We start from the raw sequence: 25099 nt of genomic DNA on the forward strand, positions 1-25099 counted from the left end.
CAAAATATGCCGGGTCACATTGCTAGACGCTCATCTCCTTCTCTACTTACCACTTCGCAAGGTTCTCACTAGGATTCGAGGGGTTCTTGTGTTATCGCCAACACATTACTGGGGGCACGAGGTTACACTCTACTCTTGATTGCAGAGCTTATCAATATGGCTTCGGTTCCCTCTGGCCAGTCCGTCCGTCGTAATGCTATCTCCCATGCCTCTCATTCTATCGAGGCTATCATCTCTGCTTCCTACACCATACATAACCAATCGGATCACCAACAAGATATGCTCTGCCACCGAATCATGTCCACCAGTACCAATGAATGGAACTGCCGTCGCGGTCAGCCAGAAACGATGCTGTGACTGCCTGTATCGTACCTCCAATCCTACAAGGATCATGCACTGAAGCGAAGATACACTGGGCATAGCCTCGGTCTTTGAACGCTTATCACCTTCATCGGATGTCACCACCATCTCGAGTACTTAATGAAAAGCTTTCCCAATGTGACAGTCCTTTGGCCAGCTATAGTAGATTTCTGCGCAAACATGGACGCGGTTACAGAGGCCCACAACAAGCCAAGTGTGGCTGGAAATGTTGCTGAGAGTGCTCGGCCTGCTCAACTCGACCATGATGATGACTTGGAGATGGCAAAGTCAACGGTGATTGTCACCGATTCCACCGTAACCAGTGGCACGGCTCGGGCAGAGGCAATGCAACTTGTCTGGGGTAAGAACGGAAGGTTAATAGTATGGCTCGGTATCTGCATTATGCTGATAGTCTAGTCTGTGTGCATCCCATTCTCTTGTGAGGCCACGACTGACCAACCTGTAGTCAATTCGACCACGCCCTGCTCTACAATTATCGCAACTACGCGACTTCCGAGTTCAACGATGTCGCCGGTCTGAGTACGCTGGCGGTGGCCGGTAACATCGTCTTCGCCGTCGCCAAACCACCCATTGCTAAGATCTCCAACGTCGTGGGTCGTGCAGAAGCATATTCATTCTGCATCGGAAACTACCTACTAGGATACATCCTCTGCGCCAGTGCGAACAGCTTCGGAGTCTATGCTGGAGGATTCATCTTCGCAAACCTAGGCATGACGGGAGCCAACATACTCAACGATATTATCATCGCCGACATCACCAGCATGAGGTCAAGGGCTTTTGCTATCGGTATCAGCTTCTTCCCATTCTTGATCACGCCTTGGGTATCTGGGTTCATCGTCCAAGACGTCGTCGGACCAGGTGGCATTGGCTGGAGATGGGGAATCGGTTTGTCCACACCTGGCACGTCGTGGGATGCCGCATTCGGACTAACCAGACTCTTCAGGCATGTTTGCGATCATCATGCCATTCTCTGCAGCTGCATTGATAGCACCATTGCTGTACTACCAGCGCAGGGCTAAGAAGTTGAGTGTCGTTCTGACCCGAACTATCACAATACGCGACTTCTGCTCCCAAATTGACCTGGGCGGAACTTTTCTGCTGACTGCCGGATTCGCCATGTTCTTGATCCCATTCAGCCTCGCTGGCTTGACACCCAGCAGGTGGAATACCAGCTATATTATCGCCCTGATTGTCATTGGCGCCGTCACTCTTGTTGGATTGGTGGTATACGAGATCTACGTCGCCGCGCATCCGATTCTCCCCGCTCGATATTTCCGCAACCTTTCCATTGTCATCTGCTGTTCCCTCGGGTTTCTTGATACGCTAGGCTTTGAGGCGACTCATACCTACTTGTACCCCTGGGCCACAATCGTTCACAACATGGGCCCACGGGACGCGACCTTCTTGAACTATACCAACGGCGTCTGGCAGTGCCTTGTCGGTATTGTCGCCGGAGCGATAATGTACAAGACCAGACGCTACAAGTGGCTCATGGTGGTTGGCACGGCGATCAAGTTGCTCGGGTTTGGCTTGATGATACGGTTGAGAGGTGCTAACAATTCCTTGGCCGAGTTGTTGATCGTTCAATCAATACAAGGATGGGGCTCGGGGATAATCGAGATAGCCATCATCGTCGGAGCCCAGGTTGTTGTTCCTCATGCCGAAATGGCACAGGTGAGTGACAAGGCGGAGTTGACAGTCGAACTCGTGTGGCTGACTGTGAGGGCCCGGCTTTTAGGTTACTGCGCTTGTCTTGCTATGCGTCTTTGTCGGAGCAGCCATAGGCGATTCTGTTGCCGGAGGAATATACAGCGACTCGTTCAAAAGCGCTCTGCGACATCATCTTGGATCCGGGGCGTCAGACACGGTCGTCGACGCCGTGTTCCAGTCCATCACCAGCACCGACATACCTGCAGAGGGAACCCCACAGCGCAAGGCCGTGGATCTTGCGTACTCGGATGTGATGCGCAACATCACCTACGTGGCCGTGGGCACTTCGGCACTTTGTCTCTTGATATCTTTCTACCTGCCTGATCTGCTGCTCAAAGATGGTCAGAGTCTGGTACCCGGTGGTGATGTCAGCAGGACTTCTGGACACGACGACGCTGGGGACGGAAACACTGATGAAGCAGCCACAGGTGTTGAGATGGAGACTGGCAAGATCTGAACGAGGATAATTATTCACTATGACCTCAATGTTACTTCTCCCGTTCCTTTGCCATCAACTCCCCAAAGTCCTGCATTGAACAGACATCAGCAAATCGCGGAACCAACTTTTCTAGCACTACTCCCCCTAGGTCTCGATCGTCACACCAGACTCCCTCTCTGGGAACGATAATATGAAAATCCAGATCGCTCCCATGCCGGACCGAACTCAAGATGCTCCCTTCGGTGGTCAAGCCGACCAACACTACGTGCTTTATATTCCTCACCTGCAGTGTCTTCAGCAGCGACGACGACACGAAATAGCTTGGGCTTGTTTGGTGAGGACGAACTCGTCCACGTTCCAGCCTGCGGAAGGGTGGAGGCTCGATGGGACCGTGGCTGTCGCTGATGGGTGTGTCGGTCGTCCCATTGTCGCACTGTCGGCGCGACCGCCAGCTGCTGACGCCGCCTCCGCCTGTTGTAGCCGTTTCAACGCCCAGTTGTTGATTTTGTTGTACGGGCTTGAATTCATGGTAGCGTAATCCATCAATACCACATGGTGAATGATACATGGACCGCCACCAGGATGTGCGGCGCTGTGCTGTGACTTGTGGTCGTCGCGCGTGTTTGAGATGGCGGTCCGGAACAAATTGAGTAGTGCCAGCAGCGTGGCGAGGTATCTCTGTTGTTCGTCCTTGGGCATGTGACCGATGAGTTGGTTCTGCACGTCACTGAGAAGGAGCGCGGTGTGGGCGATGTCGATGTCCCGCCAGAATGGGGATGAGGTCGAACTTGTCATCGTGGTCCGTGGATGGTTTTTTTGCAGGTATGGATCGGATAGGTGCTTTAATAGTCAGACTTCTGTTCCAGAGCTATGGCCTACGGTAGGGATGGATATATGCTAGAATTCACCTAGGAGTGGTCCGTTGGGGATTATATATAGTCCATGCTGTACCGTCATTTGGGCATTTTGCTAAGCATTGTGCAACGACGTCTATTTTCGTCTAGAGCACTTGATCCTTGAACGTAAGCACGCCTTGACTTGATCAATTCTCCGTGCCCAAGGACTTGTTCATACTAAACTTCATTACAGCCAGTGATTTGTAGTCTCGTCATCTGTCTCTGAGATCGACTTTGACGGCCTAGTCGACGAGGTTATCAGTCCAATCAAAGAGGCGCACGTTGACTTGCGCACACCCGACGTCAAACGTTCCGAGGAATTCTACCTCAGGTTTCTGGGAGGTACTGTGGCTCGACATGTTCAGACGACATGTTCAGTCTCATCACGTACGACAACGAGCACCATGGCATTGCCCTAGCAGCGATCCCTGACACCGGACCCAAGATCCCCAGCATTGCGGGACCACACCATGTGGCTTTCACTTTTCCGACTCTGCATGATTTCTTGAGGCATATCGTCAGCGCAAGGCCAAGAATATCTTACCTGTGTGGTCGGTCAACCAGGGTCTGATCACATCCATCTACTACAAGGACCCGGATGGGAACCTGTTGGAGACACAAGTCCACAACTTCGACATTAACAAAGAGGCGATGGAGATTCTGAAGGTCAATGTATTCATGAAAAACCCCTTCGGCATCGATTTCGACCCTGAATATTTGACCATGAAACTCAAAAGTGGCGACGAGTCTCATGTCGACGTGAAGAAAGAAGTCGAGGTCGCCACTAGGATGTCGCCACCAAGTTTTTATTGATCTCTCACACAACAAACGTTGCTCTGCTTGCCGTGGGCTGTGAACTTGGTCTCAGCTGGGAAAAAAGCTAGATGACAGCGCTTGTCCGCCGGATATGGTGTTGAAGCAGCTTCGGGTTCGGACTGATGGTTGGGGTGTGTAATTTCCACTGGGGCGTTTTCCTTTTTTCGAGAGACTTGCATAGGTGAAGGGTTGATAGATTTGATGAAGACCTCCAAGCGAGGTAACTGCCGCGTCCACCGGTGGTATTTGTACAGTAGTTCCGGGCTCTATCAAGCATAACGGTGGGCAGCAGCCTTGGGGGCCACTCAGTAGCTTCTGTCCCCTTCGTTCAAGCACAAGTGTGGTATCGAGTGGTCGAAGGAGTTCAGGCCTCAATTTAATGACCGTACGTGGTCCTCCTTTGCTGCTTGAAACCACACTTCATCGCTAGAAATTAATGTGGTTCGCAACAAGGCTACCCGTACATCCGGAGATGGCCAGAACAACCCATGCCACTCGCCGTTGAAACAAGCACACTCTCGACCTGATACTTACCTTGAGAGGAAAGACACCGGTGACCCATTGTTGTATATTGGACACGCTGATCATTTGATGCCGGGACTTATACTCATATCAGAATCAAGCATGAGCCAGACCCTTGTTCAGGGCCACGCGTTTCGGATGTTGAGCCGGCGACTTGGTGTCACAGCGATCGTGTCACTTGTACAACTCTCTCTTCATAGGGCTCGTGAATTAATGACGATCAACTTCACTTCACGGCCTCTAACGGGAGGAAATGGGTGCCGGTTCAAGCTTCTGTCCAATACGAGTAGATACCACAGAGACACCATCAATGCGAATGATGTCCAAATGACCGAACAAAGCTTGTCTCTCTTCCCTGATGATCGTCTCCGTGTCCCCCGCAGGCATCCAGCCGGATCATTTCTCTTCGATCATCACTCGGGCTCTAACCCCGCGAGGCAAAGTACCGGTGGTCATTCAGCCTTTCTCCACGTCAACCCTCTACCACCGGCACTTCTAGCTGGAGAAGAATCATCCTGGGACTAGACGGAATCAGGAAAACTCCTCTGGGCCACCATCGTCAATCGACAAACCATCATGTGCAGACCACACTCAGAAATAGCCGTGCGTAAGGTGAGTCGCAACAGGGTGCTCCGTACTACCCATAGCAATTTTGCCGTAAGGGATACACGGCAAATGAGTTGTTGCAAAGGTCCCCATCAATGACATGCAAATGCTGTAGATCACAACCTCTACGAGTACAGCAGAGGGATCCTGGTACCTCCACGACACTCCCGATACTCGTAGCTGATGATGGCTGTCTCCGTTTGTATTTGTATGGGTAAAAACCAGGAGGCGAATACTGGGAAGATATATATCTGCATGCATACCTTCACTTAGGTTCGACTTCGCGCAATCAGTCGTCCTTCCTCTGGCATCCACTATCCATATACACAATACCCCAGAGTCATTTGCGCAGTCAGGCAATATGGGCGCCGTGACCTTTCCCAAGATCTACAATACCTACTTTGTAGCCTTCGTCGCTACAGTGGGTGGCATGTTGTTTGGGTTCGACATTTCCAGCATGTCGGCCATCATCGGTACGAAACAGTACAATGCCTACTTCAACAAGCCTGCAGGTGTCACACAAGGTGCGATCGGTTCTGCACTTGCTGCAGGATCCATCGTGGGGTCCATCATTGCTGGGCCTGTATCCGACAAGATCGGACGTCGAGACTCGATTATGTTTGCTTGTTTGTGGTAAGTTATGGTTTTCCCCAGACCAATTCCACGGCATCAGTGTCCTAAAGATGACATAGGTGGCTTGTTGGTACTGCAGTCCAGACAAGCACTCGCGGGATAGGATCTCTCATTGCTGGTCGTGTCCTCAACGGCGTCTGCGTCGGTATCACCAGTTCTCAGGTTCCAGTGTATCTGGCCGAAATCTCTCGCAAAGAGAAACGAGGTGCCATTATCATTATTCAGCAACTTGCTATTGGTAAGAATTGACCTCCGCAAATTCAAGAAGGATTCAACGAAGCTGACAAAGTCACAGAATGGGGCATCTTCATCATGTACTTCATCGGCTATGGGTGCAGCTTCATTGATGGCCCGGCCTCTTTTCGGACTGCTTGGGGGATCCAGTTCGTCCCTTGCGTCTTCCTCATGTGCGGTCTGCCGTTCCTTCCCCGATCTCCTCGTTGGCTTGCAAAAGTAGATCGAGGTGATGAAGCCATCAGAATTCTTGCAAAGATTCAGGCAGGGGGGAAGATCAATGACCCTCTCGTTGTCGCTGAGTGGGAAGAAATCACTGAAACCCTGGTAGCCGAAAGATTAGCTCCAGCAGGCTGGCGTAAGTTTGTCGTCAACGGCATGTGGAAACGGACTCTCGCTGGCTTTACCGTTCAAATGTGGCAGCAAAACTCCGGAGCAAGTAAGTCGTCTCCCTTAGGCTACAACCATGAACCCTGTGCAGTCATTTTCTCCATCGCGAATCGATGGCATGCGGTCTCAGAGCACTGCAGGAACAGTTTGTCTAACATTCCCACAGATGTCATGACCTACTACGTTGTTTACATTTTCATGATGGCTGGTCTCACTGGCAACATCAACCTCGTCGCCTCTGGAGTACAGTACGCCCTTTTCATCATCTTCACTTCCATCATGTTCTTCTACATTGATCGGACCGGTCGCCGGCAACTTTTGATCTACGGAGCTTTGGCTATGGGAGCCTGTCACTTCGTCGTGGGAGGTATCCTTTCGGCTGGCGAGAGTGTCCCTGGAGGGGTCGGAGGGAACCCAAACGTCCTCATCAAAGTCACGGGATCCAAGGCAAACACAGTAATTGCCTTCTCCTACCTTTTGATCATTGTCTACGCCTTGACGTTGGCTCCTGTCGCATGGGTCTACGCCGCTGAAGTTTGGAGCTTGGAGACCCGCGCCACCGGTATGGGAATCTCAGCTTTAGGCAACTGGCTCTTTAACTTCGCACTCGGTCTTTACATTCCTCCTGGCTTCCAGAACATCAAATGGGGTATGTTTATTGTTTTCGGAAGCATGTGCGTCCTCGGTGCTGTAAGTTCAAGCCTCTATCATACGCTGCTTCAATTTGCACAAGACTAATATTCTTAGATTCAATTCTATTTCACTTACCCCGAGACTTGCAACAAGACTTTGGAGGAAATCGAGGAATTGTTCCAAGACTGGTCAAAGATTCCTCCGTGGAAGACAACCGTCGGCCAGTCAAGACTGGACAGACTCGTCGACCAAGCACGTGAGAGGCAGTTCAGCGTTGGAGACGTTCAGAAGAGGACCGGTTCTCTCGGCCACGAAGTGCACGTCGAGACTGCCAACATGGACGAAGAGAAGGCCGCCATCGAACAGGTCAAGCACCAAGCGGCCGAAGATTTAGCACAAAGCCATAACCAAGCCAGCCCCTAAGATTTGATTAGCAGCGGTTGACTGTCTTCATATATCGTTTCGGGGGCCCTCGACGGCTTTCTTTCGCTCGCAGCAACATCCTCGGGGCCTCAACGGGCGTATGGGCTGATTTCAAGGAGTATTAAATCAGGACAGAGACCCTTAAGCATGCCTAATTTTAGCCGCCACTCAGTAATCGAAGTAATTTTACATACGATGATCTTTTCCCACTGACAGGATTAATTCCATGCAGAATCACTACTTCGTACCTAGAGTTTCACGACGTCGTCCAAGCAGAACCGAAAAGTATTCAGAGGTGGCAGCTCATCGAATAATGGAATACGGCACCTCTGGCATGAGTACTTGGGAATCCCTGTAAAGCTGCACCACCTGCCACGAGGTGACATCGCCATGCTGGGCCCTTCTACATCGCACGTGCCGTCAGAGTTGGCATGTCCCGTCTGAGCGCCTTGCATCATTACCCCAGCTATTCGTGACCCCGGCTTCTCGGTGACCATGAATAAGGGCTAGAAAAAAGTTAGGGCTCACCAGGACTCGCGTGAAAAGCCCGGACTTGTGGAAAGCGGGGCTGTGCATAGACTTGACTTGCCTTGATTTGGGCGTCAAACATGGTTATTGGGAGGAGAAGAGGAAGAGGAGGAGGAGGAGCAGGATCAAGCGAGTCCCGGATTCACTGGGTCAAAGATTGGGCACCGGCCGCTTAAAATCTCCTCGTCCCCCCTCCATAAAAACAAATACTCCACCCAGATTGATTCGACTTACTGTGACTTCCGGCTCTTGACATCTTGTACAGCACCGAAATCCAACGTTGCCATTGTGTCTCTTGTCTATATCAACCTTGCAGCTGGTTGAGACATATCACCGGCGCATATCTGCGCCCTATGTCAGTAATGGCCCACTAACTTGACGACAGCGGCTGCAAAAATGCGCTGCAGCGACGATGGGCACGGAACCAGCCAAGTCGAAAATGTCTTCTCAGAAGCCCGCACGTCGAAGGACACCGGCTTCAGCACCTTGTCCTCGATGTGGGCGCTTCTTTTCCCGCAATGATTCACTCAATCGCCATCTAAAAACACACGCGACACATACCGATCAACGACAATTCCATCGAATCCTCAGCAACGAGAAATTCAGGGCGTGTAAGAACTGCCGACGACTCAAGACGCGTTGCACTGGCAGCGTTCCATGCTCGAGATGTGAACACTCCGGAATGAAGTGTTATTATGGCCAAAAGGCAGACGAAGAACAGCCTCCAGTGTCGGCCACCAGTTCTTCGGCCACGCCGCAGCCATCAGAAGATGTCCACGAAGAAAAGGAATCGTTTCTCGAAGGTCCGGAGGCCATTGTTCCCTCTAGCCCCGCGAAACCGAGAAAACCTTCGCTGCAATCTATCAAAAGTCCCCAAGATACACTCACGACGATGCCTATTTCTTCCCCAGAGAGCACGACGGCAATGCTGCGTCTCAGCCTTGCTGCAGAGGCAGACTCTCGCTCGCTTCTCCTCAATGACGGCAAAGAATTCCCCATCATCCAATCTACCTATGTGTCACCCACCATGCATATATTGGATCCCTATTCTTACAAACTCCCGTCTTTGGCCGATTCGCGCGAAGCACCTACCCCGAGTAGCCAGGCACTTGCGCACTGCAGATACCCAGTCCTGCAATACTTGTCACCGTTTTTGGATCGAGAATTCAGCTCGAATCTGGCATGCGATCTTCTTGACACCTACTTCTCAAGCAGCTTCTCCAGTCGAATGCACCCAACCTGTCATCACATCCACAACTTCATTCTTCGTAAATGTGATGTTCTCGACCCATTGCATCCTCGGAAAACCCATCCAGCCTTGCTTGGAAGTATGCTCTTTGTTGCGGCGTTGAGCGACAAGGCTCTGGGGCTCTTCAGTGGACCCCAAGAGCGCGACCGTGTTTGTAAATACCTCAGTCTTCTGACTTATCGGCTCTTGAATCCTTCCAGGTACGAACCACTTCTCAGCCAGGAAGATCTAGGTCTTCCGCCAGCTTTTCCACCAGATTCAGGCTGGACGAACGAGGATCTGCAGCGGGCATTTGATCCTCAACAACTCTCCGACGGTTTTCCTGTGGCTTGGGGCACCGATTACATTATTGCGCTCATTCACGTCTCTTCCGTCATTTCCGGCTCGGAGAAGAAAGCAGCATCGATCAGATGGTGGTCGGTTGCCTTCAGTCTTGCAAGAGATCTCAAGCTCAACCAAGAAGTTGAGTCTTACGTCGTGCAGCAAGACCACGGCAGCACTCATCCGAATGTGAATTGCAAATGTTCGCTGGGTCAGGATATTTCCGAAGACTGCATTGGAGAAGTACACCGCGAGGAAAGGCGGCGGACGTGGTACATGTTGTTTCTCATGGACAGGCATCTCGCTCTGTGCTACAATCACTCCCTGACTCTACTCGAGGCCGAATGCAAGGATCTACTATTGCCGTTGGACGATGTGACTTGGCAGTCTGGTGCACAACCACACAGCCATGGTACTCGTGCTGATGGACCAAGATGCATGCTGATGCCAGCCGGTACTGGTCGACGCCATGGACCTCCGCGATTGTGCTCTGGCCCTGGCATCTTTGAATTCTTCCTCCCACTTATGACCATCACCGGACACTTGCTGGATTACAATCGGGCCAAAAGCAATCCTGTCCTTGCCTCTGCAGGCTCTGCGATATGGGGATCCCAAGAGCGCAGGATACTCGACGAACTAGACCAGTACCAAGAAAGTCTCGACCAGCTCACCTCGAGACCTGTCCTCGATAATACGTCGGAGCGAGAATCTTTGTGGGAGACGTCTCCTGCCCCCCCTACGGATGATAGTGAAGCCAACTACATTACCAACACATTCTCTGCTTATGCGACTCACATTTGTTTTGTCCTGAAAATTCTGGTTGGGAGTAAGTGGGATCCTGTTTCATTGTTCAACGACGACGACTTCTTCACCTCATCCGAATCATTCAAGAGCTCCATGTCGCATACGATGATGGCCGCTCAATGTGTGACTCGAATCATCGAACACGACCCCGACATCAGTTTCATGCCGTACTTTTTTGGTATTCAGCTACTCCACGGCAGCCTTCTGCTACTGCTGGTTGCATATCGTTTGCAAGCAGATTCTGGCACCGCCATCTTGGCTGCGTGCGAAGCCGTCATCCGCGCCACGGAAGCGTGCTTTGTGACTCTACCAACAGACTATCAACGTCAATTCCGGAACGTCATGCGATCTGCTATTGCCCTGGCCAAAGGCAGGATGAACAATCCCATCGATACGGAGAAGCAGTTGACGTTTGTCCTAGCAAGATACAGGTGGTCCAGAAATGGGGCGGGGCTCGCTCGTTGAATTTAATAAGATCGGTAAAGTAGTTGCTTGTTTGTTGAAAGTCTAGAACGCATTGGACAAGGTTCCGTGAGCTATTCTTATGCGCGGGTTGTACAAGCCTGTCATGGAATATCGACCGTGCCGATTCCGGCAAGCCATGGCATGGAACTAGAGGAATGTCCCGGCGGGTCGAGCCTTGTATCTCGGGCGTGGATAGGTCAGCACTTGCAGTCTCATCACCACCATTTGCGCCACCAAGGGGGTCGTACACTACCAAAAAATACCTTCGGTGCAGAACTAAATGAGAAGGCTGTTTCACCTGCAAAATTGACTCTTTTAGAGTGCATCGGAACCACCTGGATAAGCATCGCGCATCATTAGCAAGCGATTCGTGGCGAGCAATTTTAAGACTCATCGCCTAAGATCCCTCCACAAGTATCGAACTCCTCGCTACTCCGTACATACGAAACATCAAGATCTGAAAAAGGTGCCCGTAACGTTTTCATCATGTCCCAGCAGACACAACGCTCATTATCCCAACCTATTTGGCGAGCAACCCGGTAAGGCTGAGTGATTGTGCGACCAAATATTTAGCGAGCCCAACCCCTTGGGGGGCCTGTCATACGAAGCGAATACGGTCCCGCCGAGGCCATTCGAGAATTTCCCTTCTGTTTCTCGATCGATCGCTTCTTCTGTTGCGGCCCCCGGAATCTTTGTAACAAACCTCTTCCTATCCCACGGATGCACCGCATTCACCTGCGGCAGACATGCCTTCTTCGCTTGCGAAGAAGTCGATGAATTTCCTCCGAGACGTGTATGAAGCCGCCTCCAGCACTGATCGACCGCAGCTGCTACAGCCTCAAGTCTTCCAGCCTACAGCGGGACTTTCAAATCAATTCATACAACCTGGTGTGCAATATCCACAGAGTCCAGCTTCGCCCCATCTGCAAAGCATCCCCCCACAAGGCCAGTACCAACCGGTTCAAGGCTTCCAACAGCAGCAGCAGTATTACCCTGCCTATCCAGGCCATCTACAAGCGCCGTCTTATGATGCCTGGTCTGCTCCCTCACCAGCACAGGGTCGGCCACCGACATCCAGCCCTACAGGCTCCTTCGGCAGTCCCACGAACACGAATTATGCATATGGTGTTGTTTCCCCGGTGTCACCTCCATCACCATATCCTCCATATGGGCTCCAGCAGCCGATGAACTTTCAGCAACAATATGCGCACCAGAGACCACCACTGCCACCGCGACAACCCAGCCAACCGTGGCACAGCACTGGTTCGCAACCCACGACAACCCCTGCCAATGCATCTCCTGGATCGTCGTATGCTGCTCCTCCGCCATCGTACTCAGCGCCCCCTACGCTACCTGCGAACCACTCGAACTTCAACGGCTTTCAACCAGTAGCTGAATTACCAGCTCATCAGCATGTGCCGCCACGGCTACCGCAAAGACCTGCCACTCAAAGTCCTCATCCCGGAGCGCCACATGAGCTGGCCAATGTTCCCAGCGTACAAGTACAGCCATCGCGCGCGTTCGCATCGAATAATCCTTCAGGTCCAACCACGACCTACCATGAGCTTTCTGGCGAGCCGAGTCTCAATGTCAATGTATATAGAAAGCAGACGGTTGACAGACCTGTCAGAAAGTTGCCTCCGGCCCCTGTTGAGCTTCCAGCGGTACATCAACCGTCTGTCTCGCCACCGCTTTCATCCGGTGAACCACAGCAAACAGCAACAGCAACCCCAACCACCATTTCAGCAGCAACCCCAGCATCGAGTGCTTCTCCCCAGATCGCCCCGTCAGCTTCCGCCCTCTCGTCTGCCAGCAGTGGTCCAGCAGCAACTCCAACCTCGAGTGTGATTCAATCGCCGGCCATGACGCACCATGATCCTCGCCCAGCGATGAACTCAACAGCTGGCTTCTCGACAAGCGTGCCTCAATCAAGTCCGACTCCTTCTGCTCAGCCTCTCGCTCAGTCAAATGCTCTCGATATGCACTCTATGAATGCTGCTCTGAACGATATCCGCACTGCGAGTCCGAGCGTGTCTAGCCCCGCCATAACAGTATCACAAGCAAGCCAGTCACCGTATAGTGCACTGTACCCTACAGCAGTTGTTCCTGTTGAAGGTCCATCGCACGATGCAGCTATGGCAATGTATGCTCAGATGACTCAATCCCAGACGGTATGGAATAGTGGCTCAGGCCAGCTCGTCCCTGTTACGAGTACTCAAGGCACGACTACGTACAATGCGCTACAGACTCACAACGCGAGTCAGGCACCACAAATCTACCAGGGAACGAGTCAGTGGACGAACACCCCGCCGCAAAGTCAGTTCGCTCGCCCAGACCCACCACAATCTCAAAGTGGCTTTGATCCTCAGGCAGATGTTCTTCGAGTCCACCACCACTCCAACGGGCAAACTTCGAGAGTCCGCAAGATTTTGTGTCTGGACGGAGGTGGAGTGCGAGGTCTTTCGGAGCTGATCATCATCGACTACCTGATGGACATGCTTTCCGACGTGCGCGGTGCCAGGCTGGAACCGTGGCAGGAATTCGACATGATAGCGGGCACGAGTACCGGTGGCTTGATCGCATTGATGCTGGGGAGACTCCGCATGTCAGTGTCGGACTGCATCAAAGCGTACAAGGAGATGTCGAAGGATATTTTCACACCCAACCATCGAACGGGGAATTTCGCGAGCAAATCAGTCGATTTCCTACAAGGGCGAGGTCGGTTCAAGAGTGAGCCTTTGGAGAAGAGTGTCAAGCAGATGCTCACGTCTCTCGGTCTGTCCGAGGACGAATTGCTGTCTGATCGCAACCCGGATTCTCCTGCGGTGTTCGTCTGTGCCGTCGAAGGGATCAACAGTGACGCCGTGGTGATCAGATCGTACCGGAGCAAGGAGTTCGACGATCTCAAGGACTGTAGAATCTGGGAAGCTGCTCGTGCTACGTCTGCGGCCTCCACCTTTTTCGATCCGATCAAGATTGGTGATCGGTTGTACGTTGACGGAGCACTGAAGCACAATAACCCCATCGAGAAGGTCGACGAGGAGTCTAGAGGTAAGTTCCTAGTTTCAGCGTCGAACTCACGACACGTCCCACCGGCAGCCATCTTGCGCTGGATGCTTGGATTGCTGGATGGTCGCTAATTGCGTCGTCTTTTCCGTGCTAGGACTCTGGCCTGACCAAGAGCGCATCATCGTCAGTATCGGTACAGGATCTGCTCCTGGGCCCGATGTTACCGGAGATTTGAAGTCTCTTGTCGATGCTCTCAAAAAGATCGTCACCGAAACCGAAGATACCAGCAACGCCTTTCGAAAGCGCAACAGGCGCATGGTGGACGAGGGATACCTTTATAGGTTCAACGTGTTTCACGGCCTTGCCGAAGTTGGGTTGGCGGAACATGAAGCCGTAGGCAAGATCAGCGCCCATACAGCTACTTATCTTCGAAGATTCGATACTGCGGCTGATATTGAACGGTGCGCTAAATCGTTGTGCGATAATGGCCAACGTCTGGGTTATATCGCCGGAGAAGGTAAGTCTCATACACACCCTCACACACACATACAACACAGGGACAGAGAGAGTCTCATTCTGCCATGACTCTAACACTGTTCCACACTTTCACTACACCACATTATGTGTCTGCCTGCTAACCAACTTTCCTGGTGTAGAGTTGAAAACATACAAAGAGGTCCAACGTATCTCGACATTGAAGTGCGAATTCTGCGAACAATGTCATGCAGGTGAAGGCACCTGATTTTCCTGAATGAGTGCATTTGATAGATAACGATGACATACTAATGCTGGCTGTGGTCCTCTAGGCATCCCGTACAGTGATGGTCTCTTCATGTGTCCCGAGTGCGGCATGATCATATGTAAAGACTGCCACCGAGTGCACGACGAACATCACATGCGCAAGATCCTACGATTCCGCACCATGCAGTACCTACCGACCTTGCCTGGCGTCCCCGTCGGAGGGTCATGCTGGCACTGTGCCGAGGATTCTCCTAAATCGAGGTGGCAGTGCGACAAGTGCGAAGCTTCACTCTGTCGACGGTGCGCGGGCAACTTTGAAAGACGAGACGCTTTCCTCAAGGCCCACGCCACCGAACACCCTGAGCATCGTAGCTTTCTGGCTTTATATCCGCCGTACTGGACCATGACGACGAAATGGGTCACTGATCATTGTCCTTGCACGGAAGTCCCGCCCGGTGCGGCCCTAGGGGTACACTGCGAGCGATGTCACGATGGTGAGTGCCATTTACTTCTTATGCATTTACTTGTCATTACTGGTCGACATCACTGGTCCATCAATTTTGATCCTTTAGCCCTTATGGTCTGACCGAGTCGCTAACAATCTTTTGTTCCGTGTGTCTAGTTGTCCAAGCCGGAGCACGAACTTACAACTGCCGCTCATGTACCGCCGAGTTCGGATCGACTCAGGTCATTTGTACAAATTGTTACGCCCGCGAGGACCCTACACATCTCTCGACGCATCAGTGGATGACGACGGATTTTATCCTCACCTCGAATAGCAGTGTGGACACGTTGGCCAAGGGAACCAAGATATCGTTTCATTGTCCTTTGTGTCCTGGTCAAGGTTAGTAAACTTGAGTATCACCATTGCCATGAGGAGTCGACGCGGATGTTCATTAGGATCGACGAAAGGTGACTGAAGCTGACAACCACACTCCTTGTCCTAGATATCTTGGAAGGTCGAGAACATCTTCACCCCCATCCTAATCTACAATTACTACTCACTCCTTTGCTGGTGGAATTGTGCGCAGCCAATGCACGACAGACCTGTAAAAGGGAGCAAATGCTGGCGGATCGAGCGGCTTGTCTCGAACCAACGACCATTACCTGCATGACTTGTTTGAATTGTAGGTGTTGTCTTGACATGTACAGACCTATATCGGCAATCGTTGTATTGCGTCTGCTTCAACGGACTCGGATGGGTTTTCTCTCCTTTCATGCAACAGTTTTTATCTGTTCTTGTTCCGAATACTGACAGATTTATTTCGTCCCACAGATCTATGCTACAATCAAAGAGGGTCAATCTGTCTAACCAAACAATGTACATGGGCGTACTGTGGCAAATGTACCATGTCCAGACATGTCCGTCATCGTCATCCAACCTACCAAGTCGAAGTCACCAGACCACCTTCTGGAATCATGAATTTGTTAAATTGCAGCATATGTTCTTTAGGTGAGTTTCAACTTTTCGACATTCTGAATATCAATGCAAGACATCCGGTCCAAGAGCAGAATGCAACCCTCTTTCTTCGTTTAATTTGCGCGACCCATCTTTTGGCTGACCTTCCTCGGTTATTATGATTGTAGCAATCATGGCATGCAATTATCAAGGTTTATGGTGTAGCGACTGTAATTCCTTTTGTGTCTGCTTGAATTGCATCGTCAAGGTCAACGCAGGCACTTTGACTCTGACAGAAGGAATGCCTCATATGAAGGTCTTGGTGCAATGTAAGGCGAGGAAGTGGGAATGGTATTCAAAGACTTGATGACTTGTCAGTTTCGACCTGAACAGGATTTGGTATTGACATGAAAATATGAGCGAGAGAAGAATTTTCAAGCGCATTGCCCTTGGTTATTACGCCCCCACACATGGTCCCAACAACACCCATACCTACTCACTGTACTCCGTGCTTTGGTATCTCTATGCCATAAGAGAAAAAATTCCCAGAGGTACGCGCGCCCGATGCAGAACAATGCAAACGAAACCCATTTTAGTGAGCAAGCTAGTACCCATGCTTTTCAAATTCCTTTTCCTGCCACTCCCACAACTCCTTGGCGTGCTTTTCGTCACGACTCTTCTTGTGACCGGGAGACTCGTGTCCGAATGGGACATAATGGGTCCCCGTCTTGACCTTCTGCTTGTCGTACGTGGCGCACCACAGTTCGGTGAACGCACCGTGGCGGGCGTCCAACATCCCCGCGAGAAAGTCGTACGTCTTTTGGAAGTAGGTGGTGAAGTCGCGGGTCTTGAACTTTTCGTCCAACAACGGGGTCTGCACGCGCCCCGGGTCGGCAGAAACGGAAATGATCTGGGGGTACCGCCGGGCCAGTTCGCGGGCGAACAGCACGTTGGCCATCTTGGACTGGCCGTAGCGAGTGAAAGACCAGGTGCCCTCCATGGGGGTGGCGATCTTGTCGATCGACACCCCCGACGTGGCCATGGCGTGCGCCCCCGAGCTGAGCGTCACGACCCTCACGTCCGAGTTGGAAGAGGAGGCGGTTTCGAGGAGTAACGGCATGAGTAGTCTCGTGAGAAGAGCGTGACCCACGTGGTTGGTGCCGATGTGGATCTCATAACCTTCTTTGGTGGTTGGATGAGGCGGGAGACCCATCTATGTGGTGAGTGAGTGAGTGGTCAGTGGTGCATACTCCTCAAAAGACCAGAGGTGACTGATTGGGACCCCAAAAAAAACTTACCACCCCTGCATTGTTGATCAAGATGTCCAATCGATCGTTATTTGCAATCACTTTGTCGGCAGCATGTTTGATCGACGCAAAAGAAGCGAGGTCGAGTTCCAGAAAGTCAACCTTCGCCGTCGGTACAGCGGCGAGGACGTCTTTCATTGCAGTGTCGTACTTGGATCTACTTCGAGCAGTCATGTACAGCCGTTTCGGGTTGTGTTTGGCCAACTCGGTCACGGCGGCCTTGCCGATTCCATTGTTCCCTCCCGTGACTATTATGACCTTGGACGACAGATCGGGGATGTGCTTGTCCGGGTCGTATTTGTAGTCATCGTGGACTGGATTCAAGAAACTTCCTGGCATATTGCACGATTGTTTTTTTTTGTTGACCGGAGAAATTCCTCTAAGTGGTTTTAAAACTTTACCCGTCGCGTCTGGGGTCGGATCTAGCTCGGTTCTTTGCAATGTGCGAGCAGGAGGTTCAATTTATATATCACAATAAGGCCCGGGTCCAGGTGTCCCAGGCAACCATGATAATTCGCATGGTTCATTGTGTATCTTGGTATGACTACCTCTTTTGAAGCCCTGCTTGCCATATGCTTATGCTCATTGGATGTCTTGACCAGGGACGGCATCAAGTTAAGCCGGAAATGTCTTCGACCGATTCGCAACCGCGTTCGTCCGGATCCTCTTTGAGGGAGGGAGTGGTATCATTGGCTGATATCAAGGATGTGGATTCAGCCTTGTCGGATGAAGATGGAGATTTCATGGCGCAAGGCTGGTTTGGAAACCCACCTGTGCTCTTTGAATCTGGACGAAATAAGGAACAAGAGTCATGATACATACAATAGATACCTAAGGAGTGCCGAACCCAAAAAGTTCTAACCTGAAGCTGCCCTGCTTACTTGTCCAAATGCTGACTGTGACCACCTTCAAGGCCGCCCTGTCCCGTGGTCTCCATCACGTCCATCGCATCAGTTGTGACAATGGTGACATCATGGATATTTACCATTTCAGATGATTCTTGGACGGATCGACTCATGTTGGCCCCTGACTGTGAGTACTTTGATTGTATTGTTAACTACTAATCGACTCTATTCCGTATCTCAGATCCATGTGCCGATGATGGTCTCCGCACAGGACACAAGTCACCGTTGTACCATAAATCCCATGCAAGTCACTAGCCTCGGTTGAGCAATTGGCGTGCGGAGAACGAACTCCAGCGCCCTGTTGTTGTTATCGACAATGTCTACATCTCAAAATATATGCAATCGTGGTCTCTTTGTTCATCATGTAAGTCCCAAGACATTCAAGCCTGGAAACCAGGAAATCTTTCAACATGGGTAGTCTCGGGTCAACAACAGGCTTCGCAGCCCAAAATGCACATCTCGATTTCGATGTGCTCATAATCGGCGCCGGCTTGAGTGGGATATATTCATTGTATCGGATGCGACAGCTGGGATTGAGAGCCAGAGTCCTCGAAGCCGGTACGGGAGAGGGAGGTACCTGGTATTGGTGAGTTTTGTTTTGAGATCATCTTAGTCCATGAGCGTGGGCTGATGCTTCTACCAGGAACAGATATCCCGGCGCTCGCTTCGACTCCGAGAGTTATTCTTACAACTTTTCATTCTCACAAGAGGTGTTGGATGAATGGGATTGGACGGAGCATTTCGCGCCTCAGCATGAAACTCTACGGTATATTCAGTTCGTCACCGACAAGTTCGATTTGCGACGGGACATGCAGTTCAACACCGAAATCAAGACGGCACATTATGACGACGAAAGTCGGTCCTGGGAATTGACCGATGACCAAGGTCGTCGCTACACCTCGAGATTTCTCATCACGGCAATGGGACTGTTGAACAAGCCGACGTTACCCAACATACCTGGCGTCGAAGATTTCAAAGGACAATCTTTTCACAGTGCACGATGGCCACGAGAGCCAGTTTCACTCGAAGGGAAGCGTGTGGGCATCATCGGGACAGGAGCGACTGGGATACAAATCATCCAGGAGATCGTCAAGACCGTGGGCCACCTGACTGTGTTCCAACGCACGGCCAATTGGTCTGCGCCCCTTCGCAACGCCAAAATTAGTGCCGAGGAGATGGACGGGATTCGGAAAAGGTATCCCGAGATTTTCAGACAGTGCAGAGAATCGGCGACGTGTTTTCTTCATCCTGCACAGCCGAAGAACTCGACCGACGTGTCGGACGAGGAACGAACGGCATATTGGGAGGAGATATATTCTCGGCCGGGGTTTGCAAAATGGGTAAGTAATTTTGCCGACGTGGCGTACGACAGACAGGCGAACGCCGCGTGTAGCGAGTTCTTCGCCAACAAGATCCGTGAACGTGTCAAGGACCCCGAGACGGCGGAGAAGCTCATCCCGAAAGACCACGGCTGGGGAACGCGTCGCATACCCATGGAGACGCATTACTTCGAAGCGTACAACCGGGACAATGTTCGGTTGGTCGATCTCCGAGAGGATCCGATCGAGAGAATTACCGAGAAAGGGATCAAAACCAAAAACGGAGAGCACGATTTGGATATTTTGATCTATGCGACTGGGTTTGATGCCGTGACGGGTTGCTTCACGGCCGTGGATTTCCAGGGCGTGAATAAGAAAAAGTTGAAGGACGTCTGGTGTGATGGGCCGCAGACTCAACTAGGCCTTTTCGTCCATGGCTTCCCGAACATGATGATGGTCATGGGTCCTCATCAGATGTTTGGCAACATACCTCGGAGTATAGAATATGCCGTGGGTTGGATCGCAGAGTGTATAAGACATTGTCGAGACAATAACATCACGCGGATCGAGGCCACCGAAAAGGGAGTGGAGGAGTGGACGGACCACGTCACCCAGTGTTCCGTTGGACTTTTGACGAACGAGGTCGACTCGTGGATGACGGGTATCAACAAGAACTTGGCTCATAAACAAAAGAGGCACATTGCAAGATACATGGGACCGGCGCCGGGTTACAGGAGACGGTGCGATGAGGTTGCGGCTAGAGGATATTCCGATCTCAACCTGGATTGATATTGATGTTGATACTTGATCTACCAGTGAGATATGTATAGTCGGCGCGAAATGTTCGGAGAGGGTGTATTATACATACAATGCCATTTGCGTATCCACTGTAAATATCGAGAACGATAATGGCGATTTCCTAAACTGTCAGATCGGAGAAGTATTTGATACGTCTTCAAGTTCGACATCGGCCACGGCCGGGTCCAAAATGTAGCGTTGGTGCTTGACGCCTGGACATGTTCTGTACGGGGAGTATAGCTGGGGGCATATCCGTACCCACTACTCTTACCCGTTGATCGAGAGTTGGAGTAAAGAGACTCGACCAGAAGCATCGTACCCTGGAGGTTGATATGGACTTTGGATATTCTCTTATTTGATCACCTTCCTTGGAGAGAAGCAAGTTTTGGATACCGTATGTATTGTAGAGGTGAATAGTCGACATATGTAGATACACAATCTCAAATCATATGGACACAAGGCTTCTCACATCAGAGGTGTCGATTCCCCTGCCCCATTCAACCACGTTTCTTCCACGTTTGGGGGAATTCCGAGGTGGATCCATTTACCCCGACGAGGCATGGGAGAGGAACTTGTCAACAGTCACAATTAAAACATTGTTCGCACGATCGCATATGCAAAAAGAGATTCAAAGCAGTTGTCGACCGTTTCTCACTCTTCTAATCAAGGATCTCACCAGCCAAAGAATGAAATATACCTAAAGTTCGCAAACCATGTCTCTCGATCTCGCGGTTTCCTCGAATGAGGATCTTACCCTCAAACTATGCACATGGCTCTCCGCGTTGAAATATGAAGATCTCCCCGCCGACGTTGTCGAAATCACCAAAGCGAGTATCTTGAACAGTGTTGGGTGTGGTCTATCAAGCTCTCCGTCATCACTGCCAGCCGCCGCAAAGCTCTACGCGGCTCTCGAGCCTACCACGAAACACCCCCGCCCGGCCACTGTCCTTGCGGTCGACGAAAAGGCCACGGTCGACGATGCTGCACTACTCAACGGCCTGTTCATGACGGCCCGCTTCTTCGATGACACTCATCTGACCACCCTGAGTCATCCGTCCGGCCCGCCGCTGGCCGCTGGACTGGCCTACGCAGAGGCCGAGGGTCTTTCTGGCAAGGAACTTCTCCTGGCCTTCGCGGTGGGCGTCGAGGTTGGTTTGGCACTGACCCAAGCCCTTGGACTCGGTCCCTACAAGAAGGGCTGGCATTTGACGGGCATCGTGGGCTCATTTAGTGCCGCGGCGACGGTCTCCAAGCTCATGAAACTGGACGCCGCGGGCATGGCGCGTGCCATGGGCCACGCGAGTAGTATGGCTGCTGGATCGAGGAACGTCTTCGCCACAGACACACTGATCATGCACGCTGGGCGAGCCGCACAGAATGGGATCCTTGCTGCACGTCTGGCGAGACAAGAATTCACCAGTAGCACCAACGCTCTGGAAAAATGGGTCAACCTGATCAGCGTGCCGGGCGAGGAATATTACCCAGAGAAGATTGTGCATCTGCTCGAGGAGAAGAACGGCAAACGCGATTGGGCATTACTGGAGAATGCGTTCAAGCCCTACCCTTGTGGTATCGTCATCCATACTCTCATCGACGCGGCGATCGAGATGCACTCTTTCTTGTTCAAGGACGGTAAGCGGAGACCTGAAGATGTGCTGGACATTGTCAGCTCAATAGAGGCGACCGTCTCTCCGATGACGATAAGATTGTGCGGCTTGAAGCACCCTGTGAAGTTCACAGAGACCATGTTCAGCAACTACCACGGTCTGGCAGTTGGACTGTTTTACGGCAAGGGCGGGATCAAACAATTCTCGGATGAGGCAGCCAACAATGCCATCGTGAAGGCCTTGAGAGACCGACTCGTTCTTAAGCCTGATGAGTCCTTCAGAGACAATCAAGCAATCGTGAAGTTCACATACAAGGGCGATGGAGGAGCCGAAATGGTCAAGGAGATAGTAATCGAATATGCTACGGGTTCATTAGAAAAGCCCATGACGAAGAAGCAATTAGACGATAAATTTGAGGACCAGGCCATCGAAGGCAAGCTGGCGCCCGCCAATACGAAGAAGGCCATCGACGACTTCTGGGGTCTGGAGAAGGTTCCCAACATGCAGCCATTGATGAGGTTGTTGGTGCCTCAATCATGAGAGCAAGGACCCGGAAAGGAGTGACGTCGTCGATTGAGAGCCATCTGCTATTTGAGATGAGGTAGACCTGGAGCTGTGCAAATGAAATAATTTTGTAGAACATCTTTGTCCGTGATTCTGTTAGATGTCTCGAAAACAGAGCAATCGTTCACTGATACTGGCCCCTTGTCGACCCTCGAGACTGCGATAGAGTCGAACCAATTTATCGGGAACGGAAAAATGATTATACGAGGCCAAGTATTCACGCGTCAACGCGTGAATACATCTCCGCATTTCGAGTTACAACGAAGATGACCGCCCATCCGTCTTCACGAAATTTGGTACTACAATCTAACATCCGAAACTTTGTGAATGGAAATATGGAAAATCAACTTTGAGTTTTGGTGCCCTACAGACCTCCGCCCATTCTTGTCGAGCAACGAGAAAATCCAGTGCAACGACCCCATGTCGGTAATAAGCATAAGCTGGAACAAGCCCACAAGTGTCTTATGATTCGACCCAACTCCAGTTATTCAAAGACGTTCCTTACTCGAAGAAACTACAGAGGACCGACCCTACTGCGCACCGTCCTCGGAAGAAACACTGCGCTCGCCATCGCTCCTCCCTCCGATTCGTATACCCTCGACGAAGGTGCGGCCATGGGGGTTGCCACGATGAAAGAAGATGACCTCGAAGCCATATATGCTCCACCACTCAGCAGCGACGATGAGGATGGCTCTTCTGCCGAAGTAGAGACGGCGGCCAAGCGAAACACACTGCCTGCTGCGCGGACGTCCTCGAAACGTCAAGCTCACACCGCGGCCAGTTCGAGGAGCAAACGGAGAAAGTTGAAGGACGAACCGTCTCTCGAGTCCTTCGATATGTCCGGGCTGTCCGACATGCAGGACCCATACTTTTTGTCCTCAGGCTCTCAGAAACAAAGTTCGCAGAAGAGAAAACTGCAACAGACGTACGCTCACCGCAAGTCGTTTGAACGACTGGACGATCTTGACGTGGGGCCCAACAAACCAGATGGGAAGCAAGACTTTGTTTCGCATGAAGTGGTCAAGAAGCACAACGATGGTTCAGGAAGTAAAGGGAAGTTCCTTGGTGCCGCTCCATTACCGGGCAAACACTCGACAAGAGCCACCAGAGGGCCTGGCAAGATTTTAGATGTCGCGGATCTACCATCAGCCAGAACCGCGCGGAAGGGCTCAGACTTTCAAATGCCCGAGTTGCCTGACATTACGTCTTCAGCTGCAACATCTGCAACAGACATTCCCTCCATCTTCGAAGAACCAATAGCGCCTCGACACAGATCAGGCTCGACTTCGTCTCTATCATCGGCGAACTCGATGTTCATTCTAGAGAACGAAGCCGATCTGATGGACCAATTTGAGCAGCCTTTCGGAGTCGGGGTTTGTTGCCCGATCTGCCAGAAACCTGTCCACGATTCCGAATCGATTTTTGTACCCGACAATTTGCGTTCGTTGAGTTTCAAGCAACAACAAACTTTTTGTTCAAAACACCAAGTAGCCGATGCCAAGGAACTGTACAGGGAACGAGGATACCCTCGTATTGACTGGGAAGACCTGGAAAAGTCTCGGATACCCAAGCAAATGCATCTACTGAAGAAATTGATCAACCGGCAAACTACGAGTGTCTACCTTGATGAGCTGGATGAAAAGATCAAGGCTGCCAAAGGGAACCGAAAGGCAATCCGGCAGTATTTGGCTAATGGGGTCGTCGATGTGGCTCAACCGGGTTACTATGGTCCCAAGGGAACAAGGATCATGGTTACGGTCATTACGGATTCTTTGACGGACACACTCAAGACAGCCCTCGGGTCCGACTCTGTCCTTCGAGCTGCGGGTGTAGGGGGTTATGTCAGTGCCGTCCTGGTACCTGAACTGACTCTTCAGCTTGTCATGTCCGATATGAGATTGTCTGATGCCGCCGAGGGACGAAGGATATTGAATGAGAGTACGAAGATTGGAGTATTGTTGAATCCAGATGATGATCATATTGAGAGGGATGATGACGATGATGATGATGATGCCGATGATGAGTAGGTGGTGGCAGTGGAAGCAGCGGCAGCAATGGTGGTCAGAGGGCTGGTTCAGTCTGACATGATAATTATGGCTCGGATGGATGCATACCTCATGTTTTCAGTTCTATATTCCAGGTCTTTACCTCTAATATGGTTGGGTTTCTTGACTACCTTACCTATGAAGTCGATGAGGTTCTCGAAGAATGGCTTGATTTGATGTACATTCTTCTTCTGGGGGTGATCTGGAATCAGGACATGGTATTGAGTACGTACATGTACATGATACGACATACCAAAGTACCGGGTAGTTTCTCAGTTATACTCCGTACTTGGAGCACCAAAAAAGAGAGACTAAGCCATATTCGTGAAACGGGGCAGATTATTTGCTTAATCAG

The 25099-nt window shown here is 51.2% G+C and overlaps 7 protein-coding genes across 9 annotated transcripts; 6 read left to right on the forward strand and 1 right to left on the reverse strand.

The window, feature by feature from the left end:
• Nucleotides 1-540: 540 nt before the first annotated feature.
• Nucleotides 541-2554, forward strand: PV06_00337 (uncharacterized protein; the record flags this gene model as incomplete). The annotated part of the gene is made up of 4 exons (XM_016400828.1): nt 541-776; nt 827-1266; nt 1325-2055; nt 2120-2554. 4 exons carry the CDS (start codon nt 541-543, stop codon nt 2546-2548), a joined length of 1836 nt encoding a protein of 611 aa, XP_016267881.1. The 3' UTR covers nt 2549-2554.
• A 1242-nt stretch (nt 2555-3796) lies between these two features.
• On the forward strand, nt 3797-4239 carry PV06_00338 (uncharacterized protein; the record flags this gene model as incomplete). Its single annotated transcript, XM_016400829.1, has 2 exons — nt 3797-3898; nt 3949-4239. 2 exons carry the CDS (start codon nt 3797-3799, stop codon nt 4237-4239), a joined length of 393 nt encoding a protein of 130 aa, XP_016267882.1.
• A 4654-nt stretch (nt 4240-8893) lies between these two features.
• On the forward strand, nt 8894-11235 carry PV06_00339 (uncharacterized protein; the record flags this gene model as incomplete). The annotated part of the gene is made up of 1 exon (XM_016400830.1): nt 8894-11235. One exon carries the CDS (start codon nt 8894-8896, stop codon nt 11048-11050), a length of 2157 nt encoding a protein of 718 aa, XP_016267883.1. The 3' UTR covers nt 11051-11235.
• A 266-nt stretch (nt 11236-11501) lies between these two features.
• Nucleotides 11502-18364, forward strand: PV06_00340. 3 transcript variants are annotated; one of them, XM_016400831.1, is made up of 8 exons: nt 11502-14101; nt 14214-14576; nt 14716-14787; nt 14866-15294; nt 15423-15644; nt 15748-15927; nt 16077-16253; nt 16388-18364. In XM_016400831.1, exons 1-8 carry the CDS (start codon nt 11797-11799, stop codon nt 16564-16566), a joined length of 3927 nt encoding a protein of 1308 aa, XP_016267884.1. In that variant the 5' UTR covers nt 11502-11796; the 3' UTR covers nt 16567-18364. The 3 variants fall into 3 exon arrangements, with proteins under 3 accessions (XP_016267884.1, XP_016267886.1, XP_016267885.1); XM_016400833.1 differs by having other exon boundaries at nt 14716-15294; nt 15748-18364; XM_016400832.1 differs by having other exon boundaries at nt 14716-15294; nt 15423-18364.
• PV06_00341 (uncharacterized protein) lies at nt 16804-17845 on the reverse strand (the record flags this gene model as incomplete). Its single annotated transcript, XM_016400834.1, has 2 exons — nt 16804-17412; nt 17498-17845. The coding sequence occupies 2 exons, from the start codon at nt 17843-17845 to the stop codon at nt 16804-16806; spliced, it is 957 nt and encodes a 318-aa protein (XP_016267887.1).
• Nucleotides 18365-18519: 155 nt separating the features above from the next.
• On the forward strand, nt 18520-20618 carry PV06_00342 (uncharacterized protein). Its single transcript, XM_016400835.1, has 2 exons — nt 18520-18997; nt 19055-20618. The coding sequence occupies exons 1-2, from the start codon at nt 18822-18824 to the stop codon at nt 20517-20519; spliced, it is 1641 nt and encodes a 546-aa protein (XP_016267888.1). The 5' UTR covers nt 18520-18821; the 3' UTR covers nt 20520-20618.
• Nucleotides 20619-23163: 2545 nt separating this feature from the next.
• On the forward strand, nt 23164-24795 carry PV06_00343 (uncharacterized protein; the record flags this gene model as incomplete). Its single annotated transcript, XM_016400836.1, has 1 exon — nt 23164-24795. The coding sequence occupies one exon, from the start codon at nt 23164-23166 to the stop codon at nt 24724-24726; it is 1563 nt and encodes a 520-aa protein (XP_016267889.1). The 3' UTR covers nt 24727-24795.
• Between the last annotated feature and the right edge of the window lie 304 nt (nt 24796-25099).

This window comes from Exophiala oligosperma, assembly GCF_000835515.1.
Source record: "Exophiala oligosperma strain CBS 72588 unplaced genomic scaffold supercont1.1, whole genome shotgun sequence".
Classification (NCBI taxonomy): Eukaryota; Fungi; Ascomycota; class Eurotiomycetes; order Chaetothyriales; family Herpotrichiellaceae; genus Exophiala; species Exophiala oligosperma.